At 36.5% G+C, this 21,587-nt stretch overlaps 1 protein-coding gene across 9 annotated transcripts in view; it reads left to right on the top strand.

Moving 5' to 3' along the window:
* The first annotated feature begins 318 nt into the window (after window positions 1-318).
* LOC127842144 (uncharacterized) overlaps window positions 319-21,587 on the top strand; it is a 30,977-nt gene continuing 9,708 nt past the window's right edge. Inside the window, exons 1-6 of one of the 9 annotated variants that reach the window (XR_008031498.1) lie at window positions 2,849-3,974; window positions 4,914-5,070; window positions 6,857-6,942; window positions 8,262-8,377; window positions 14,109-14,261; window positions 16,055-16,135. Coding sequence is in view for 8 of the 9 variants with exons in the window: in XM_052371487.1 (XP_052227447.1) it covers window positions 3,865-3,974; window positions 14,109-14,265; window positions 16,055-16,149; window positions 17,498-17,613; window positions 18,385-18,596 (690 nt within the window). In the remaining variant the exon portion in view is untranslated. Of the gene's footprint in view, window positions 1,196-2,848; window positions 3,975-4,913; window positions 5,071-6,856; window positions 6,943-8,261; window positions 8,378-10,274; window positions 11,689-14,108; window positions 14,266-16,054; window positions 16,150-17,497; window positions 17,614-18,384; window positions 21,479-21,587 lie in introns of those variants that run through there. The other 8 variants (XM_052371494.1, XM_052371493.1, XM_052371487.1 and 5 more) reach the window with 8 other exon arrangements.

Raw genomic sequence — 21,587 nt, forward strand, 5'->3', positions numbered from 1 at the left:
TCAGCATAATTGCCTTCAAATTGTTAATTTAACAACCCTTTGACATTGTTTGCACATCTGATCTTATTATACAATAGCTGATTTTTGTTTATAGATAGACATATATAGACTTTTCAAAGTTCTATAAAAGTTCACACATGTTCCATCCAAGTAAACAAACAGAACCAATAAAGATCACCACAGATAATAACTGTGTGTATAGCTTGGAAATTTGATAGTTCAGGAATCCCTCCTTTGTTGATTTCTGTAAACCAAAACTGTCAGTTTTGCTGGATAGCATGGCTTGTATGATGCCCAGCTCTTGCCTTCACAGAACATCTTCTAAAAACGGAAAACCAACAAATATCTTAAAATTTGATCAATAATGCAGACAATTTATAAATGTCTTGTTTTTTGTTGATTTCGAATCTGGGAGATTTTTTACGTAAGATTGTGGTACGAAAATCCAACGGTATCGGATTTTGTGGTTTTAGGCCTAAACTTATTATAGTGATATGTAACCTTTCGGGGATATCGGTAAAGTGCGAGCAGACGAGGTGTAAATACGTTAAAAATTAAAGCTAAAAGACTAAAAAGTTAGATCGGAATATCTTTAAATTTTGTGAATAAATGTGTTTCTGGTGGATAACAACGCCAACTTGCCAGAATATTGCTCATGATCACACGTAAAACTTCTTTCTGAGACATTGTGTACACACCGGTCTTACTGACAATAACGAAGTGACGTCACCATCTATGTATAGAATGCTTTCTGAGAGCGAATGGAAAATGCGTCACATATTCTGACAAATAAACAGTAGGGTGTCGTAATTGAAATACCGCGAGAATACTGGAAGAATAGAGATGCCAACTATAATGTTTAAAACAAATAATTTTTTAACAAGCGTTTGTGCTTTGTCAGGATAATAATAACAATAAGATATCGAAAAGATCAAAGCACATAAATTCGACAGAAATCTGAGATTCGGCAATATATTAAAGACGGGTTATGTTCACTTTAATTGTGTTTGGTAAAGACTGTCACTATATGTAGTGAACCAGTCTTCGGTTTATACCCACTGAAGAAGAGCATTCAGGGGAGATAATTTAGTAATGACTTAATTCCGGAACGGTTGCGAAGAAAAACAAATAATGCGAGAATATTTAGTGCGATTCGCTACACAATTATGATGTCATTGATATAACTTTTCCTGAGGTATGTATTTACATGTGATTTAGCATATGTCAAAGTGTTTTTGATTTGTTCAAGGTCATAAATAGCATCGCGAAAATATATGTCGCGTGGCAAATTTTTTTGAGACGTATCCATATGTGGTATTCCTATGTAATTTTATGTCTAAATTCCCATATGTATGAACGGTCAACGCCCGCTTCGCCGGCTTTTGCCCGTATTAACTTATATTCACATGATTGTAGCATGTAGAAAGTGCAGGCATGCTTTTGCATAAAAATTATTTAAGTCCATAGCGATACAATTTAGTAAGATATTCATCTTTAGGCAATTGTCTTTAAAGCGACAATCCGTCGTTATATGAGGACAGTCTTGGTAAGTAATTTTAAAATGACTTGGCGAATTACGAATTTTGAATTAAGAGAAGCTGCATCAAAACACATGTTTGACACTTGAACATTAAACAATAGAATGGCATCAATCGTGCACAATACACACTATTCCAGTTTTGAACATTTTCTGTTGTTGTGTTTCTTTTAATTATCTGAGGGACGATGAAGTTTCAATCTTCACATGCCTTACATGACCGACGACCCATATGTGCTGATCTTATAGCTGAGTGGGGATGGGGATAATTAAGTTCCTCTTTGGGTACACACGCCATTGATAATTGATGCGAACGACGTAAATGGGCTAAAACCTTAATGGGGTTTTCATGGCCGAGGGGAAAAATGTAACACCCTTAAATACTTGCTATGAAGACAGATCATATCCTTTTGTGCAGTGTTTCCTTGGTCCGTTGATTTAGTGATATCGAAGACACAGTGTTTTTCGAGGTTTTGCGACATAACACTGCATGACAAGTACAGTTGAGATTTTAACACGAAGTTATGCGGTAAGTACTATTTGTTAATTGTCCCCTACCGGTTTCACCGGAGGGTACTAATAATGGTTTGTGCTCTGTGCGTCAGTTTGTCTGTCAGTCTGTCAGTCTGTCAGTCCGTCATACTTTTCTGGATCCTGCGAAAACTTAAAGTTCTTCATATTTTTTCATGAAACTTGAAATATGGACAGATATGGCAATAGGGAAATTATGCACGTCATTTAATTGTGTTCCTACGTCAAGAATTCTGGTTGTTATGGCAACAACAAAAAAATGCTGACAAAGGTGGATCCGGTAGGGGACATTTATTGCTTGGCAATAGTCTTGTTGTTATTGGTTTTCATGTTGTAGGAAATCATGTTAAACATTATTATTGTTATTGTTAAAGTAAAAAATAAACACTTAAAAAGCAGTACGTTTTTCGAATACAAGTTCTCATTATATTTTTTTATTTGTCAATAAGTAACTACTTATCATTTTATTTTTAACTTTTGACTTCATGCTCTTTTCTTAATACCACACTTAAAAACGATAGACATAGGTATTGCAAGTCTTATATAATCTGACAGCATCTTATTAAAAATTGCAATGCGATCTGGTTTTGTAATTAACATGAATTTAACAGAACCATTGAACCAGTATTTCAAGCCGTCTATCAGAAATGTACACGCAAATGTAAATTCATTCGTTTCGCGTTGCAACGCTTTATAATTTTCAGGTTTTCAAATCATCAAAAGATGCATAATTATACAGGATATTTTAGAGCTTGGTAAATGTTCAGTATTACTATTTCCTCTCAAATATCATAACTAAAACGAATATTAGCGAATCTGAAACAACTCTTTTAATTGTGTCAATTTACCAAAACGTAAAAAGGCCCATTTAAATTATCCATTTAATTATGTACATAAACCTCGTTATTTTAAAATTTCGACACTTCCACCTTCCGCTAGCAGGCTTTTCACTACACACACGAAAAACAAAAACTTCCTTCGTACATCTACAAATAAACACATACATATTTTAAAAAGCTTTTGTAGATAAAATACATCACATATTGCATTATTTTTTGTCATAAGTGCTCTCCAATATTCCGTTATCGGATTCAATCGGGCACTTGTTGATCGATATTAGGCTATACAAGTGGTGACCCATGCTTTATTTATTATTGTAATCTCCTCAAAGATTTAATAAACCGATAATCCTTCAAGTGAAACAATCAGTCAAAATGCATTTCTCTGTGGGCTATTGACTATAGAACTTTGATATGTTGTTTCTATGTGGCTCTTGTTCTATCCGAAAGTGAGTTCGCGCTGAAAGCATTTTCATCTCACGTTGTTTTGAAAAAGATGGATTATTTTCATATGTAAGAGTGCTGATAAGACACGGACTGTGATATCGGTTGTTTCAGATGTAAGAGTGCTGATAAGACACGGACTGTGATATCGGTTGTTTCATATGTAACTGATAAGAAGCATTATAATTTAATAAACTGTTTTACACGTGCATTACGTGTGTGAGTGACAACCGTGCTCATGTGGCATAATTTAAGTTATAGATATACGATAACAAAAAAACACCATCGTTTATATTACATACATATCATGCTTTAATATAAATCATAACATTTATAATATTCAGTGTGTGAACATTGAACAATCTTTATACATGCATGAGTGAAGAACTTAAATTCAATGGTTTTTTATTGTGTCAGTTTAATGGATGCAGCAATTTAATACTTAGATATAATCGTTAAGTCGAAAATTAAACTTCTCGTCTGTGGCAACAATCGCAAGAGCAGACGACAATTATGCCGTACCGAAACCACATGGTCCCCTTTGAAACTACGGAAGAACCCGAGGAGTTCCGACTGAAGAAGACGGTGTTTCTTGGATACACGGACGTCAACGCTGGCAGCATGTAAACGTGATGCTTAGCAATTCTTTGAGCCTTGCTGTTGGAAAACAGGGTTTACTACATGAACGTAAAGAGTCGACCCATATCAGCCTGTGAGCCCTGCACAGGCGTATCAGGGATGAACATTTCCGCCTACAATGATTGTCCCTGATTAGCCTGTGCGGACTTCACAGACTATTATGTGACGACACTTAACGCACATGCACTAAGCCCCGTTTTACCAAAACATGGATCATTTTAAAGTTAGTTATTTTTACTTAATAGTTACAACGGGAAGAGACGTATGAAGACAAAGTGTTGTCTGTTTAATGGGAATAACCAAAACTTGTTGTCTTTGAGATCGAGCATTGGACCACCGGCTTGAACGGCGGACAGCTCAGAAACAAAAAGGACGTTTCAGCTATGGAAACGTACATACGTAAAATGAAACAAACAAGGTCTTCGTGTGTGTGTTTGCTGTTTACGTTCGTGTCTTTTCTACTATATTTCTTTTTTGCCTCGTTGTTTGGCAATCGATTCCTTGCCATAAATAAAGGACCGAAGTATAGAATAAGGTTTTTCTCCCGCTATTGCAGCTTAAGTTTCACTTTGTGTCTGTTTAACCAATACCTATATGTATTGCCGTTCCAAAAAACATCAATCTCTCAGATAAAATCCAGGCGCATGCCATCATCACAATTTTGCAAACGTAAGTCAATTTGACCAATGTGCGTCAAATCTCTATCAAAATAGCTAAAAGAAAGAGCATTGTTCTGGTGCAACTTGCCATAGTGCGTGTGCGTAAAGTGCCGTTTTAGACAATATAATAAAAGTGTCGTCCCTAATTAGACGGTAAGGACTTCACAGACTAATCTGGGATAACACTTTACGCACGTGCATTACGCCTACTTATCCTGGAACAAGGCTCGTACATATTTTTCATATACATTTTCCCTTTTCTAGACGGGCATTGCTGGGGATCACAATGAAGCGCGAATATTACGACGTGAACATTCCGGAGCTGTGTAATGCGCGGATCGCCGTGGAACTTCCCAGGATACCGAACCCGCGAGACAAGCCGTATTCGCCTCTCCAAGTCTGGAACCTGAAATATGAGCAAGTATACACTAGAAATGATAATTATTTCTTTAAAACATCGCTTTAAAGGAAGTGATGTTAGTCTTTTGATTCGGAGTAAATCGATTTGACTGTGCAACCTTTGGCAATGATTATTATATAACTTAAAAATATAAATGGATGTTTTGTCAAATTAATCGTTGATTAACGCATGTCTACGACCCTATTTACCTCGCTCTAGAAAAAAAGGAGCTTAATGTGTGTGTGTGTGTTTGTGTGTTACGTCTGAACAGGATAATATGGCACGACTCTTCTCTCGTAAACTGGATTTTTGCCAAGAAGAAACTTACTTTTAAAGAAAAATACCATAAAAACGGGCGTCCCCGATCGTGCGGATTAAACAGGCTAATCTAGGACGATACTTTACGCATTTGTATTAAGCCAAGTTCTCCCAGAACGACCTCAATTACTTATGTAATTCATCGTTTTAAGAAGTGATTTTAAACAATGTCTTTTTATAGTGCGCTGTTGTTTTTGTCGTCTATGGGGTTTTTGGATTTTTTTCTTTCATGTGACGGTGTGATTTAACTTATTCGTTTAAGTATCTTTAAGACACAAATACACTCCATGTTAAGTACATTTTTTTTATCCTGTACAGAATTGATACATTATTTACACTTTTCATTACACTGACACAATGAAAGTTATTGCCCTCAATTCTAAATAATGCAAATGTGAGTTAAACGATCACTAGTATTTTTTAAATTTCGAATTGCTTTTAATAACTCGATTATTACATTTAAGTCATTAAATGGAGAAAGCCTTTATATTTTTTTTATAAACCGAAGTCGCGTTCTCACAGGAGTAATTTACCGTTCATTTATTGGTTTATTTCCGTAATCTTAAGAAATGTCATTAAACTGCACATAAACAGAGGGGGTAATCACGTGACAAACAAGATGGCGAAGTCAATGCCGAGGAAGGTATTTTTCGTCGTTTTATACCATGTATTACTTGTATTTTTTTTATTCCGCCCACTTTCCAGCCGGAGTAGGAAGAAAGTTACTGGCTTTTATTTCAAAGTAATATTCGCTCTATATCTCGACTTTACTCGGTGCGAAATTTCTTAGCGGGATGACCTAATTAGGGCTCCACTTAGAAAATTTTCGGGGGAATAAAACGAATTTTAAATACGAAATAAACGCTAATCACATTTTTACTGATCTGGCTGGAAAGTGGGCGTCATTTAAAAAATAAACCGAGGTAATAAAGGTTATAAAACGTGGGAAAATAACCGTCTCGGTATGGACGTCGCCATCTTGACTATCACGTGATTACCCCCTCTGTTAATATCATTTGGAAACGTATCCTGTTATTTAATAGGACGTTTATCTCAGTGCCCTAACCGCACATTTATTCTAATGATTATGTCTTTTTGGATTCAAAGCAAATATGATGGTGCAATCTTTTGCTATGATTATTTTACATTAAAATATAACGCAGGATATCATACGGAAAACGGGGTTTAATGCATATGCGTAAAGTTTGGTCTCAGATTAGCCTGTGCAGTCATGGGAGACACTTTCCGCTTTGATGCCATGTTCGTTTAAAGGAATTCATTTTTAGCGAAAATGCACTTGAGGTGGAAAATATTCCCTCAAATAAGCCTCTGCGGACTGCACAGGCTAATATGCAACGACACTTAACGCACATGCATTAAACACCGTTTTCCCAGACCGCGACTCATATCTCGTTTTCAGTGATTCTGTCTAAGGGCCAATTTGTATCTAGTTTTAAGTTATTCTGTTTAAGGGCCAATTTGTATCTAGTTTTCAGTGATTCTGGTGAACACGATTCTCAAGCCGGAAACCTGTCACCACGTGTGCAGCTGGATAGTCGACATGTGCACGAGCAGGTACACGTGATTATGTATTGATATTGTATTATCTGTGCCTCGCTCTAGGAAAACGGAGCTTAATGCACATGCGTAAAGTGTCTTCCCATTAAAGCTTTTGCAATTCGCGCTGTCTTATCTGAGATGAAACTTTCCGAATATATTTGATTTTCTTTGAGAAGAGACTTCCTTTAAACAAAAAAATATTTTAAAGCGGAAAGTATCGTCCCTGACTAGCTTTTGTGGACTTCACAGGCTATTATTGGACGACACATTACGCAGTGGCATTTAGCCCCATTTCCCCAGAGCAAGGCTCATTTATTTTTATGCAAAAAGTCGAAGTTTGTGTTTCGTTAGGCCAAGTTTTGTGTTTAATTAGGCCAAGCACATTTTTTGCATATTTAGAATATCCGGTTTCGTCTTATCGCGAATTTCTGAACGAAGAAAACGACAGTATTAACAATCGGGTATGATAGCGTTCAAATAATGAAAAAAAGGTATCTATTTTTATTATAATTGCATCAATAGTGCAATTGTGTATCATTAACTCGTTAAACATGATGAGTTGCAATGATTCTCGTTCCCTAAAAAGTGGTTTCCGTTCCCAATACAAAAATGGATTGTGTAAAAGTGGCTCCCGTTTCAAATAAAAGTGGTTGAGTGGTTTATGTACTTAATTTAAAGTGGTAGAGAGCTCCTGTTCCAAATAAAAGTGGTAGAGTGGTTCCCTGTCGATCCCAATACAAAGTGGAAGAGTGGTTCCTGTTCCCTAATAAAAAGTGGAAAGGTGGATCCTATTCCCGACACAAAGTGCTAGAGTGGTTCCCGTTCCTAATACAAAGTGGTAGAGTGGTTTTCAATCCCAATAAAAAGTGGATTCCCGATTCCAATAAAAAGAAAAAGAGTGGTTCCTGTTCTCAGTACAAAGTGGTAGAGCGGTTCCCGTTCCCAATAGTAAGATAAAGAGTGGTTCTCAATATAAAGCTGTGCAACTAAACATATGTTTCCCATCGCCAGACGTTTGTGTTTTCTAGTGAATACTTTAATATAACAGACATGTGACTGAAAGGCTTGTGTATGACATTTCTATGACATGAGTATGATGTGTGAATGGCGTGTTTAGTTTACCTATCGAAAGCCTAAGGCTCATTGAAACTCCCGAGTCGGTTTCCTGGGTAGAACCATTACTTGGTGACTTTTGGGGAGATTTAAAGAATGTTCCCACAGCTGGAATCGAACCGATGACCTTCCGGTCGCCAGGTGGACACCATATCCTCTTCGCAAAGGCGACCTGTTAATTATATTTGAATCGTCTGGTAATGTGTGTTATTATGTTGCAGCTGTGTTGACAAGATGGTGGTCCTCAGCGCTCTGAGGGTCGATGTCCCGTCCACTCACGTGTCCAGTCACGTGGCACGTGCTCCCATCTACGAGAACACGATCAACGACATGCCACGTGAGTAGCCTCGTGTATGACACGTGCAGAATAAAATCGTCTTTTCGGTCAATTACTCGTACATATTAAATTTGACCATACACCGAATCATAAGAACAAACAAAGAAATAAATTTTTACACGGACGTTTTTTATAGACATAAAATAAAACTAATGCGCTGTCAAAATTAGCGCACGAATCAACTGATGCTTAAGTGCTATGTGTATGCGCAAGTTGTTCCCCTTTATTAGTTTGTATAAATATATTACCAAAGACATGTGAGAAATTATTGCATAAAAACGAGGCGACACAAAATATTGTATTTGTTGCACTGTGTTATCACCAGAAATAACTTTAAATACGTAGAAAACACTTATTTTAACAGGGATCTTGGGCTTATGCCAAACTCGTACATCTAAAGACAAAGCGTTCGGAGCTATTACATTGGGCATTTATGAGTAACGGATACTAATCCACAGTGTCTTCATTGGGTTTTGAGTGTTTTTCCGATGTTGTGTATGGTGCCACAATATAAAATAAAAGTATTATTAATATTAACTTATATTCACATGATTGTAGAATGTAGAAAGTGCAGGCATGCTTTTGCATAAAAATTATTTAAGTCCATAGCGATACAATTTAGTAAGATATTTATCTTTAGGCAATTGTCTTTAAAGCGACAATCCGTCGTTATACGAGGACAGTCTTGGTAATTTATTTTAAAATGCCTTGGCGAATTACGAATTTTGAATTCAGAGAAGCTGCATCAAAATACATGTTTGACACTTGAACATTAAGCAATAGAATGGAATCAATCGTGCACAATACACACTATTCCAATTTTGAACATTTTCTGTTGTTGTGTGTCTTTTAATTATCTGAGGGACGATGAAGTTTCAATCTTCACATGCCTTACATGACCGACGACCCATGTGTGCAGATATATAGCTGAGTGGGAATAGGGATAATTAAGTTCCTCTTTGGCTACACACGCCATTGATGCGAACGACGTAAATGGGCGAAAACCTTAATGGGGTTTTCATGGCTGAGGAGAAAAATGTAACACCCTTAAATATATGCACACTTGCTATGAAGACAGATCATATCTTTTTGTGCAGTGTTTCCTTGGTCCGTTGATTTAGTGATATCGAAGACACAGTGTTTAACGAGGCTTTGCGACATAATACTGCATGACAAGTACAGTTAAGATTTTAACATGAAGTTATGCGGTAAGTACTATTTGTTAATTGTCCCCTACCGGTTTCACCGGAGGGGACTAATAATGGTTTGTGCTCTGTGCGTCAGTTTGTCTGTCAGTCTGTCAGTCCGTCATACTTTTCTGGATCCTGCGAAAACTTAAAAAGTTCTTCATATCTTTTCATGAAACTTGAAATATGGACAGATATGGCAATATGGAGATTATGCACGTCATTTAATTGTGTTCCTACGTCAAGAATTCTGGTTGTTATGGCAACACATAAAAAAAATCTGACAAAGGTGGAGCCGGTAGGGGACATATATTGCTTGGCAATAGTCTTGTTGTTATTGGTTTTCATGTTTTAGGAAATCATGCACATTTATAACACGTTGATGAACTATAATTATTTTCTTTACAATTGTTTACATGATTTCAAAATTATTTTTTATATATTTATACAGCTTAATTTCTAAAAACACATAATAAACAAGCATGTCTATGAATAATTATTTAAAGAATCCATAAATAAAACAATGTTAAACATTATTATTATTATTGTTAAAGTAACAAATAAAAACATAAAAAGCAGTGCGTTTTTCGAATACAAGTTCTCATTATATTTTCTGATTTGTCAATAAATAACTACTTATCATTTTATTTTTAACTTCTTGACTTCATGCTCTTTTCTTAATAGCACACTTAAAAACGATAGAGATAGGTATTGCGAGTCTTATATAATCTGACAGCATCTTATTAAACATTGCAATGCGAGCTGTTTTTGTAATAAACATGAAATTAACAGAACCATTGAACCGGTATTTCAAGCCGTCTATGAGAAATGTACACGCAAATGTAAATGCATTCGTTTCGCGTTGCAACGCTTTATAATTTTCAGGTTTTCAAATCATCAAACGATGCATAATTATAAAGGATATTTTAGAGCATGGTAAATGTTCAGTATTACTATTTCCTCTCAAATATCATAACTAAAACGAATATTAGCGAATCTGAAACAACTCTTTTAATTTTGTCAATTTACCAAAACGTAAAAAGCCCATTTCGATTACCCATTTATAATGTACATAAACCTCGTTATTTTAAAATTTCGACACTTCCAACTTCCGCTAGCAGGCTTTTCACTATACACGCGAAAAACAAAAACCTTCCTTCGTACATCTACAAATAAACACATACATATTTTAAAAGGCTTTTGTAGATAAAATACATCACATATTGCATGAATTTTTGTCATAAGTGCTCTCCAATATTCCGTTATCGGAATCAATCGGGCACTTGTTGATCAATATTAGGCTATATAAGTGGTGACCCATGCTTTATTTATTATTGTAATTTTCTCAAAGTATTAATAAACCGATAATCCTACAAGTGTAACAATCAGGCAAAATGCATTTCTCTGTAGGCTATTGAATATACAACTGTGATATGCATTTCTCTGTAGGCTATTGAATATACAACTTTGATATGTTGTTTCTATGTGGCTCTTTTTCTATCCGATAGAGAGTTCGCGCTGAAAGCATTTTCATGTCACGTTGTTTTGAAAAAGATGGATTATTTTCATATGTAAGAGTGCTGATAAGACACGGGCTGTGATATCGGTTGTTTCATATGTAAGAGTGCTGATAAGACACGGACTGTGATATCGGTTGTTTCAGATGTACTTGATAAGAAGCATTATAATTTAATAAACTGTTTTACAAGTGTATTACGTGTGTGAGTGACAACCATGCTAATGTGGCATAATTTAAGTTATAGATATACGATAACAAAAAATACACCATCTATTATCTTACATATATATCATGCTTTAATATAAATCATAACACTTATAATATTCAGTGTGTGAACATTGAACTATCTTTATACATGCATGAATGAAGAACTTAAATGCAATGGTTTCATAGTGTTAGTTTAATGGATGCAGCAATTTAATACTTAGATATAATCGTTAAGTCGAAAATTAAACTTCTCGTCTGCGACAACAATTGCAAGAGCAGACGAAAATTATGCCGTACCGAAACCACATGGTCCCCTTGGAACCTACGGAAGAACCCGAGGAGTTCCGACTGAAAAAGACGGTGTTTCTTGGATACACGGACGTCAACGCTGGCAGCATGTAAACGTGATGCTTAGCAATTCTTTGAGCCTTGCGGTTGGAAAACTGGGTTTACTACATGAACGTAAAGTGTCGACCCATATCAGCCTGTGAACCCTGCACAGGCGTATCAGGGATGAACATTTCCGCCTAAAATTATTGTCCCTGATTAGCCTGTGCGGACTGCACAGGCTATTATGTGACGACACTTTACGCACATGCACTATGCTCCGTTTTACAAAAACAAGGATCATTTTAAAGTTAGTTATTTTAACTTAATAGTTACAACGGGAAGAGACAAAGTGTTGTCTGTTTTATGGGAATAACCAAAACGTGTTGTCTTTGAGATCGAGCATTGGGCCACTGGCTTGAACGGCGGACACCATGCTCAGAAACAAATAGGACGTTTCAGCTATGGAAACGTACATACGTAAAATGAAACAAACAACGTCTTCGTATGTTTGTTTGCTGTTTACGTTCGTGTCTTTTCTACTATATTTGTTTCGTGCCTCGTTGTTTGGCAATCGATTCCTTGCCATAAATAAAGGACCGAAGTATAGAATAAGGTTTTTCTCCCGCTAGTGCAGCTTAAGTTTCACTTTGTGTCTGTATTTACCTATATTTATTGCTGTTCCAAAAAACATCAATCTCTCAGATAAAATCCATGCGCATGCCATCATCACAATTTTGCAAACGTAAGTCAATTTGACCAATGTGCGTCAAATCTCTATCAAATAGCTAAAAGAAAAAGCATTGTTCTGGTGCAACTTGCCATAATGCGTGTGCGTAGTGCCGTTTTAGAATAGCCTGTGCAGTCCGTACATCCTAATCTGTGACGACGCTTTCCACCTGAACTAGGTTTTCGCAAAGAAGAGACTTCCTTTTAACGGACAATACAATAAAAGCGGAACGTGTCGTCGCTAATTAGCCGGTAAGGACTTCACAGACTAATCTGGGATAACAGAACAGAATAGAACAGAACATATTTTATTCACGTAAACTTTACAGTTTTTTTGTGTTATATATATATGCATACATATAATAATTAATACAACAAGATTATACAGTGAAGTATGGGTAATTATTTAACAAATCTATTTAACAGGATGAACTTATATACAACAATATTCATGCTTATTTGGTACAATGATTAATTTCATATGGTAATAAATATGTATTGTTGGAACGAAACTAGCTTATAATCAAATAACTAGCTGTTATTGTAATGTATACTTTCAATAAATAGTCTTGAGTCTTGTATACAATGACCAGTGTTATAAATCCGTCAATGCTACGTTGCGAATTTTAAAAGCTTCAGATATATATTTACTTAACATAAACAATTCTGATTTGTTGTTTGTATTAAACAGTTGTATCAACTTAAACATACTAGGTCTATTTCTATAATAATGTTTTAAATAAATTGGTCTTAAATGAGCATATGCTGTACATTTAAACATCAAATGAAATTCGTCCTCGATCTCATTGGTAGAGCAGATTTGACAAATACGTAAATGTCTATCTAATTTTTCGTATCTACCAGTGTGTATTCTCAAGTTATGGGAACATATACGTAATTTCGTAAATACAACTCTGAGATCTCTCGACACAATGAGATCTAGATAAGATTCAAATCCATGTGACATGTTAAGTGTTTTATACAAAGTTAAAACTCCACTATCTGTAACATTTTCTTGCCATTGTTGCAAATATTCATCAATTAGCCTTTGCCGAAATGTACAAATAAACTGGTTAGTATTTATAGGTATGTCACTACACCAAACATAGTAAAAACCGTAACGTGTAAGAAGGTTCTCAACTTTACTAAACCAATTCGTTCTATTTATACTAACATCGCACAAAGCATCTTTAACAACTGACTTGGTAATAATGTTATCACTATCCTTTAACTTTAACCAGTATTTTATAATACGTACATATCGGTTTATATACAATGGTTATCTACCCAGTTCACCGTATACAGCTACATTAGCTGTAGATTGTCTAACACCAAGCGTAGCTTTGCAAAATTTTAAATGCAGCCTTTCTAACTGTGATGATTTGGTAAACCCCCATACTTCACACCCATACGTAATAATAGGAGAAACAAAAGCATCAAATAACTGCAGTGCTACTCTTGGTTTACATTCGTATTTTTTCAGATTTGACAATAAATTATTCAATGCTTTTAAGCCTTTACCATATAACGTCTGAGAATTAAGATTAAAATTACCCGTGTAGTTCAATGTAACACCTAAATAGTTAAAGTCATTAACAACATCCAAGTATTCATCAGCATATATCCATTTTTCATTATGTTTTAAACCACCTCGTTTGCGAAATACTACAACTTTTGTCTTCGCAGTGTTCACTTCTTTACGCACGTGCATTACGACTACTTATCCTGGAACAAGGCTCGTACATATTTTTCCCTTTTCTAGACGGGCATTGCTGGGGATCACAATGAAGCGCGAATATTCCGACGTGAACATTCCGGAGCTGTGTAATGCGCGGATCGCCGTGGAACTTCTCGGGATACTGGACCCGCGAGACAAGCCGTTTTCGCCTCTCCAAGTCTGGAACCTGAAATATGAGCAAGTATACACTAGAAATGATAATTTTATCTTTAAAACATCGCTTTCAAGGAAGTGATGTTAGTCTTTTGATTCGGAGTAAATCGATATGACTGTGCAACCTTTGGCAATGATTATTATATAACTTTAAAATATAAATGAATGTTTTTGTCAAATTAATCCTTGATTAACGCGTGTCTACGACCCTATTTACCTCGCTCTAGAAAAAAGGAGCTTAATGTGTGTGTGTGTGTGTGTGTGTGTGTGTTAAGTCTGAACAGGCTAATATGGCACGACTCTTCTCTCGTAAACTGGATTTTTGCCAAGAAGAAACTTACTTTTAAAGAAAAATACCATAAAAACGGTCGTCCCCGATCGTGCGGATTAAACAGGCTAATCTAGGATTATACTTTACGCATTTGTATTAAGCCAAGTTTTCCCAGAACGACCCTCAATTACTTATGTAATACATCGTTTTAAGAAGTGATTTTAAACAATGTCTTTTTATAGTGCGCTGTTGTTTTTGTCGTCTATGGGATTTTTGGATTTTTTTTCTTTCATGTGACGGTGTGATTTAACTTATTCGTTTAAGTATCTTTAAGACACAAATACACTCCATGTTAAGTACATTTTTTTATCCTGTACAGAATTGATACATTTTTTACACTTTTCATTACACTGACACAATGAAATTTATTGCCCTCAATTCTTCATAATGCAAATGTGAGTTTAACGATCACTGTTATTTTTTTAAAATTTCGAATTGCTTTTAATAACTCGATTATTACATTTAAGTCATTACATGGAGAAAGCCTTTATATTGTTTTATATATACCAAAGTCGCGTTCTCACAGGAGTAATTTACCGTTTATTTCCGTAATCGTAAGACATTTCATTTAACTGCACATAAACAGAGGGGGTTATCACGTTACAAACAAGATGGCGACGTCAATGCTGAGGAAGGTATTTTTCCTCGTTTTATACCATGTATTACTTGTATTTTTTTTTAAATTCCGCCCACTTCCCAGCCGAATAAGGAAGAAAGTTACTGTCTTTTATTGCAAAGTAATATTCGTTCTTTATCTCGACTTTACTCGGTGCGAAATTTCTTAGCGGGATGACCTAATTAGGGCTCCACCAAGAAAATTTGCGGGGAGTAAAGTCGAGATATAAAACGAATTTAAATACGCTTATCACATTTTTACTGATCTGGCTGGAAAGTTAGCGTCATTTAAAAATAAACAGAGGTAATAAAGGGTATAAAACGTGGGAAAATAACCGTCTCGGTATGGACGTCGCCATCTTGACTATCACGTGATTACCCCCTCTGTTAATATCATTTGGAAACGTATCCTGATATTTAGTAGGACGTTGATCTCAATGCCTTAACCGTACATTTATTCTAATGATTATGTGACTTTGGATTTAAAGCAAATATGATGGTGCAATCTTTTGCTATGATTATTCAACATTAAAATATAACGCAGGATATCATACGGACAAGCGGATTTAATGCATGTGCGTAAAGTTTGGTCTCAGATTAGCCTGTCCAGTCAAGGACGACACTTTCCGCTTTGATGCCATGTTCGTTTAAAGGAATTCATTTCTTAGCGAAAATGCACTTGCGGTGGAAAATATTCCCTAAAATAAGCCTCTGCGGACTGCACAGGCTAATATGCAACGACACTTAACGAACATGCATTTAACACCGTTTTCCCAGACCGCGACTCATATCTCGTTTTCAGTGATTTTGTCTTAGGGCCAATTTGTATCTAGTTTTAAGTTATTCTGTTTAAGGGCCAATTTGTATCTAGTTTTCAGTGATTCTGGTGAACACGATTCTCAAGCCGGAAACATGTCACCACGTGTGCAGTTGGATAGTCGTCATGTGCACGAGCAGGTACACGTGGTAATGAATTGATATTGTATGATCTGTGCCTCGCTCTAGGAATACGGAGCTCAATGCACATGCGTTAAGTGTCTTTCCAATAAAACTTTTGCAATTCGCACAGTCTAATCTGAGATGAAACTTTCCGATTATATTTGATTTTTTTTTAGAAGAGACTTTCTTTAAACAAAATATATTTTAAAGCGGAAAGAATCGTCCCTGACTAGCCTGTGCGGAGTTCACAGGCTATTATTGTACGACACATAACGCAGTGGCATTTAGCCCCATTTCCCCAGAGCAAGGCTCATTTATTTTTATGCAAAAAGTCGAAGTTTGTGTTTCGTTTGGCCAAGTTTTGTGTTTAATTAGACCAAGCACATTTTTTGCATATTTAGAGTATCCGGTTTCGTCTTATCGCGAATATTTGAACGTAGAAAATGACAATATTAACAATCGGGTATGATAGCTTTCAAATAATGAACAAAAGTTATCTATTTTTATTATAATTGCATCAATATTGCAATTGCGTATCATTAACTTGTGAAACATGATGAGTTGCAATGATTCTCGTTCCCTAAAAAGTGGTTTCCGTTCCTAATACAAAGTGTAAAAGTGGCTCCCGTTTCAAATAAAAGTGGTTGAGTGGTTTATGTGCTCAATTCAAAGTGGTAGAGAGGTTCCTGTTCCAAATAAAAGTGGTAGAGTGGTTCCCGTTGCCAATACAAAGTTGTAGTGGTTGTCGATCCCAATACAAAGTGGAAGAGTGGTTCCCGTTCCTAATAAAAAGTGGAAAGGTGGATCCCATTACCGACACAACGTGTTAGAGTGGTTCTCGTTCCTAAAACAAAGTGGTAGAGTGGTTTTCAATCCCAATAAAAAGTGGATTCCCGATTCCAATAAAAAGAAAAAGAGTGGTTCCTGTTCTCAGTGCAAAGTGGTAGAGCGGTCCCCGTTCCCAATAGTAAGATAAAGAGTGGTTCCCAATATAAAGCTGTGCAACTAAACATATGTTTCCCATCGCCAGACGTTTGTGTTTTCTAGTGAATACTTTAATATAACTGACATGTGACTGAATGGCTTGTGTATGGCATTTCTATGACCTGAGTATGATGTGTGAATGGCGTGTTTAGTTTACCTTCTTATTTAAGCTTGATCGTATCGAACGTTTAAGGCTTGTTGAAACTTCTGAGTCCGTTTCCTGGGTAGAAACAGTACTTGGTGACTTTTGGGGAGATTTAAAGAATGTTCCCACAGCTGGCATCGAACTAATGACCTTCCGGTCACCTGGTGGACACCATATACTCTTCGCAAAGGCGACCTGTTAATTATATTTGAATCGTCTGGTAATGTGTATGTTATTATGTTGCAGCTGTGTTGACAAGATTGTGGTCCTCAGCGCTCTGAGGGTCGATGTCCCGTCCAGTCACGTGTCCAGTCACTTGAAACGTGCTCCCATCTACGAAAAGACGATCAACGACATGCCACGTGAGTAGCCTCGTGCATGACACGTGCAGAATAAAATCGTCTTTTCGGCCAATTACTAGTACATATTAAATTTGACCATACACCAAATCATAAGAACAAACTAAGAAATAATTTTTAAACGGACGTTTTTTATAGACATAAAATAAAACATATGCGCTGTCAAAATTAGCGCACGAATCAACTGATGTGTATGTGCTCAATGTTATTATAACATGTTACTCTAAAACGCTTGCCTTTTCGCGTTGTTGCCATTCATTATATATAAAACTTTTAATATGTTAAGTCGAAGTGAATGTGTGCTTTCTATCTCTAGAACAATATAAGCATTATATCCAAAAACTGTAAAACAATTTGTAATCATCGGTATGGAATATCGTGGTTTAAACAGGATTTGTGTCGTGCATTTCTAATTTTTGTGCGGAATTTGCGTCGGTCACTTACAGATGCATTTATGTTAAGTTCGTAGGTCTGTCAACCCACAAAGTATAACAAAGTTAATGTTACACGAAAAATAATGGTTTTGAAGTATCAACGACTATAAACCCAATACAACAGTAGAAGCTTAAAACAAGAAGAATTACGCACCAAATGATTTCAGTCACGAAATGTCTCTTCCGGGACGGCTGTCATGACTGACCCTTTCCATGAGCGTAAACCCAAGCCTTGTTAAGAGATATATAACACAACTAATTATGCACCTAGTTTTTCAGTCACGAAATGTCCGTCACTTCCGGGCGAGTCACGCATGACTGACTCCTTTTTCTATTGTAGGTACGAAATGTCCGTCACTTCCGGGTAAGTCAGGCATGACTGACCCCTTCCTAAGCACGCTCATACAGATGGTGCACGTGGGTTGTGTGCCCACGTGTTTCCTCGTGGTTCCCGCTCACAGGGCGTGGCCGGGAACAGCGCGGGACGAAGACGGCAGCAAGGAGGTATGTGAAGATCTTGCCCTAGTACCAAGAACATACATTAGTCAATAATCTCATTTTTTAGGGTTTTTTTGAATTTAAAAAATGTCAGATGTGTTTGACCATCATACTCAATTTAGTGTACACACAAGCTTGGTTGTTAGCACCGTCTCAACCCTCAGTTTGAGGAAGAATGTGTACATATTCCATAAGTTGGGAGTTGAGATCGTTCTTTCGGTGAACGACATTCTCAATACTCAGCTGAGTGGATACTCACAACTCTATTAGCTGGGATATGAGATTGTTCTTGCGGTGACCGACATTCTCAAAACCAAGCTGAGTGGATACTCACAACTCCATTAGCTGGGATATGAGATTGTTCTTGCGGTGACCGACATTCTCAAAACCAAGCTGAGTGGATACTCACAACTCCATTAGCTGGGATATGAGATTGTTCTTGCGGTGACCGACATTCTCATTACCAAGCTGAGTGGATACTCACAACTCCATCAGCTGGGATATGAGATTGTTCTTGCGGTGACCGACATTCTCAATACTCAGCTGAGTGGATACTCACAACTCCATTAGCTGGGATATGAGATTGTTCTTGCGGTGACCGACATTCTCAATACCAAGCTGAGTGGATACTCACAGCTCCATTATCTGGGATATGAGATTGTTCTTGCGGTGACCGACATTCTCATTACCAAGCTGAGTGGATACTCACAACTCCATCAGCTGGGATATGATATTGTTCTTGCGGTGACCGACATTCTAATTACCAAGCTGAGTGGATACTCACAACTCCATTAGCTGGGATATGAGATTGTTCTTGCGGTGACCGACATTCTCAAAACCAAGCTGAGTGGATACTCACAGCTCCATTAGCTGGGATATGAGATTGTTCTTGCGGTGACCGACATTCGAATTACCAAGCTGAGTGGATACTCACACCTCCATTAGCTGGGATATCAGATTGTTCTTGCGGTAACCGACATTCGCATTACCAAGCTGAGTGGATACTCACAGCTCATCTTCTGAGTTGAGCAAAACAAAGTCACAAAAGAGGAAGGCAAACTTTAGGTCATCATATGTTAAGGAATCATATATGAGAATCGTTCTGGGAAAACTGGGTTTAATGTATTTGCGTAAAGTGTCCCCCATATTAGCCTGTGAAATACGCAAATGCTAATTTGGAAAGACACTTTCCAGTTGCACTGGATTTGCTTATAGAAGAGACTTTCTATAAACGAAATATTCACTTAAAGGCGGATAACGCCGTTCTTGAATACCAGGTTAATCTTGGACATGCGTTAAGTCAAGTTTTCTCAGAATGCGGCTCATTTGTGTCTCTTTAGTGTTGGCGGAGGTTTCGGTGGAACCGCCTTTAAAGGGATCTTTTCACGCTTTGGTAAATTGACAAAATTGAAAAAAGTTGTTTCAGATTCGCAAATTTTCGTTTTAGTTATGATATTTGTGAGGAAACATTAATACTGAACATTTACCATGGTCTAATATAGCCATTATATGCATCTTTTGACGATTTGAAAACCTAAAAATTATAAAGCGTTGCAACGCAAAACGATTGAATAATTTGGAGAGTTCTGTTTTTGTCGTTAAATTTTGTGAAACTACGAAGATTGCTTATATAAGGTATAAAATACTTCAAGGATATGTACTCGGCGGAATAGCTCAGTAGGCTAAAGCGTTTTTACTACAGGACTCTGGCAGGACTCCAGGGGTCACTGGTTCGAAACCTGGTCCGGGCAATGTTCTTTTCCTTTTTTAAATTTTATTCTTGATTTTTTACTGGAGCTTTTACGATCCAATGTTTACATTTATCGATATAAAGCATTTAATGAATAAGTTAAAAAATGCCAAAATCTGTGAAAAGGCCCCTTTAATGTGAGTAAAATATAACTTGAGAATGTTTTTTGCAATCACTATACAACTTTAGACAAATGTCGACATACGTTTAGTTTTGATATTACGCAATTGTTATTGAAAGATATACCCCTCATAACGTCACATCCGACTATCGGAGTTCGGAGTTCTTTTGAGATGGGTTATTTTGTATATTTGTCATACGTTGGCATTGTTAACATTCCGTAATCAGGGAATAGGATCACCTGACTTTGTGGGGTTCACAATTAAACTTTGATGGATGTAAACACAACGGTAAACGGTGCCTTATTTCTAATAATTTGTTTAAATGATTTTTCTTAAAAATGTCAACTAGTGCATAAAAGACAGTGTTTTATGCTGCTTACGGCAATACGAAATACATCAGAATTAATTTTTAAACAAGCCTCTGTTCTTGGACAAACAATTCGATGTATTCAGCATTCATTTACACGGTTATGCAGAACGCAACGTGAACTTTTGACAACAATTTCAGACGTATGCAATGATTTATTTTAAAATCTTAAGGTATCGGCGCGAACCGCAGAAACACTGTCTTTTATGCACTTAAGATTTTTGTTTATGTATTCAATTACTGAAATATTTGAGAAAATAAAGTTCTTAAAGGAGTGTTTACATTCTTCCCGTGTGTAAACCCCTGAAAACCCCGTTGATCCTGCACCCTGCTGATGTCACTTACGTCATTGTCATTTGTATACGGACGCGACATCACTTAGATATAGTCCTCGGAGGTGTTAATTATATCTAAACGAGCATAATGATTTACATTTCTATAAAAAGGCATGCTTTTACCTGATTACGATTACATTGTATTAATAACAATACCAGGAACAATGTTTGTAAACATGTTTATGCAATTAAATGCATATACTTGTGTGGTCATGTTATTTCTACTTTCCTTTCCGAATTCGTATACAATCATACACACTTGCGAAGAAAACGTTTGTTTATTCATCATATTCAATTGATAAGCATTTTCAACTTGAGTTAAATGATGCACACATTAAGTTTGTTAACATACCTGCAACCAATGAACACAAGATGGTGTTTTTTTACAAATGTTTATGAAAGAATCTCGTGCACAAAATGGAGCGAAATGTAATTATATCTAGAAGAGGACCCTTTTTACAACCTAAAAAA

This window comes from Dreissena polymorpha, chromosome 8, assembly GCF_020536995.1.
Source record: "Dreissena polymorpha isolate Duluth1 chromosome 8, UMN_Dpol_1.0, whole genome shotgun sequence".
Taxonomy (NCBI): domain Eukaryota; kingdom Metazoa; phylum Mollusca; class Bivalvia; order Myida; family Dreissenidae; genus Dreissena; species Dreissena polymorpha.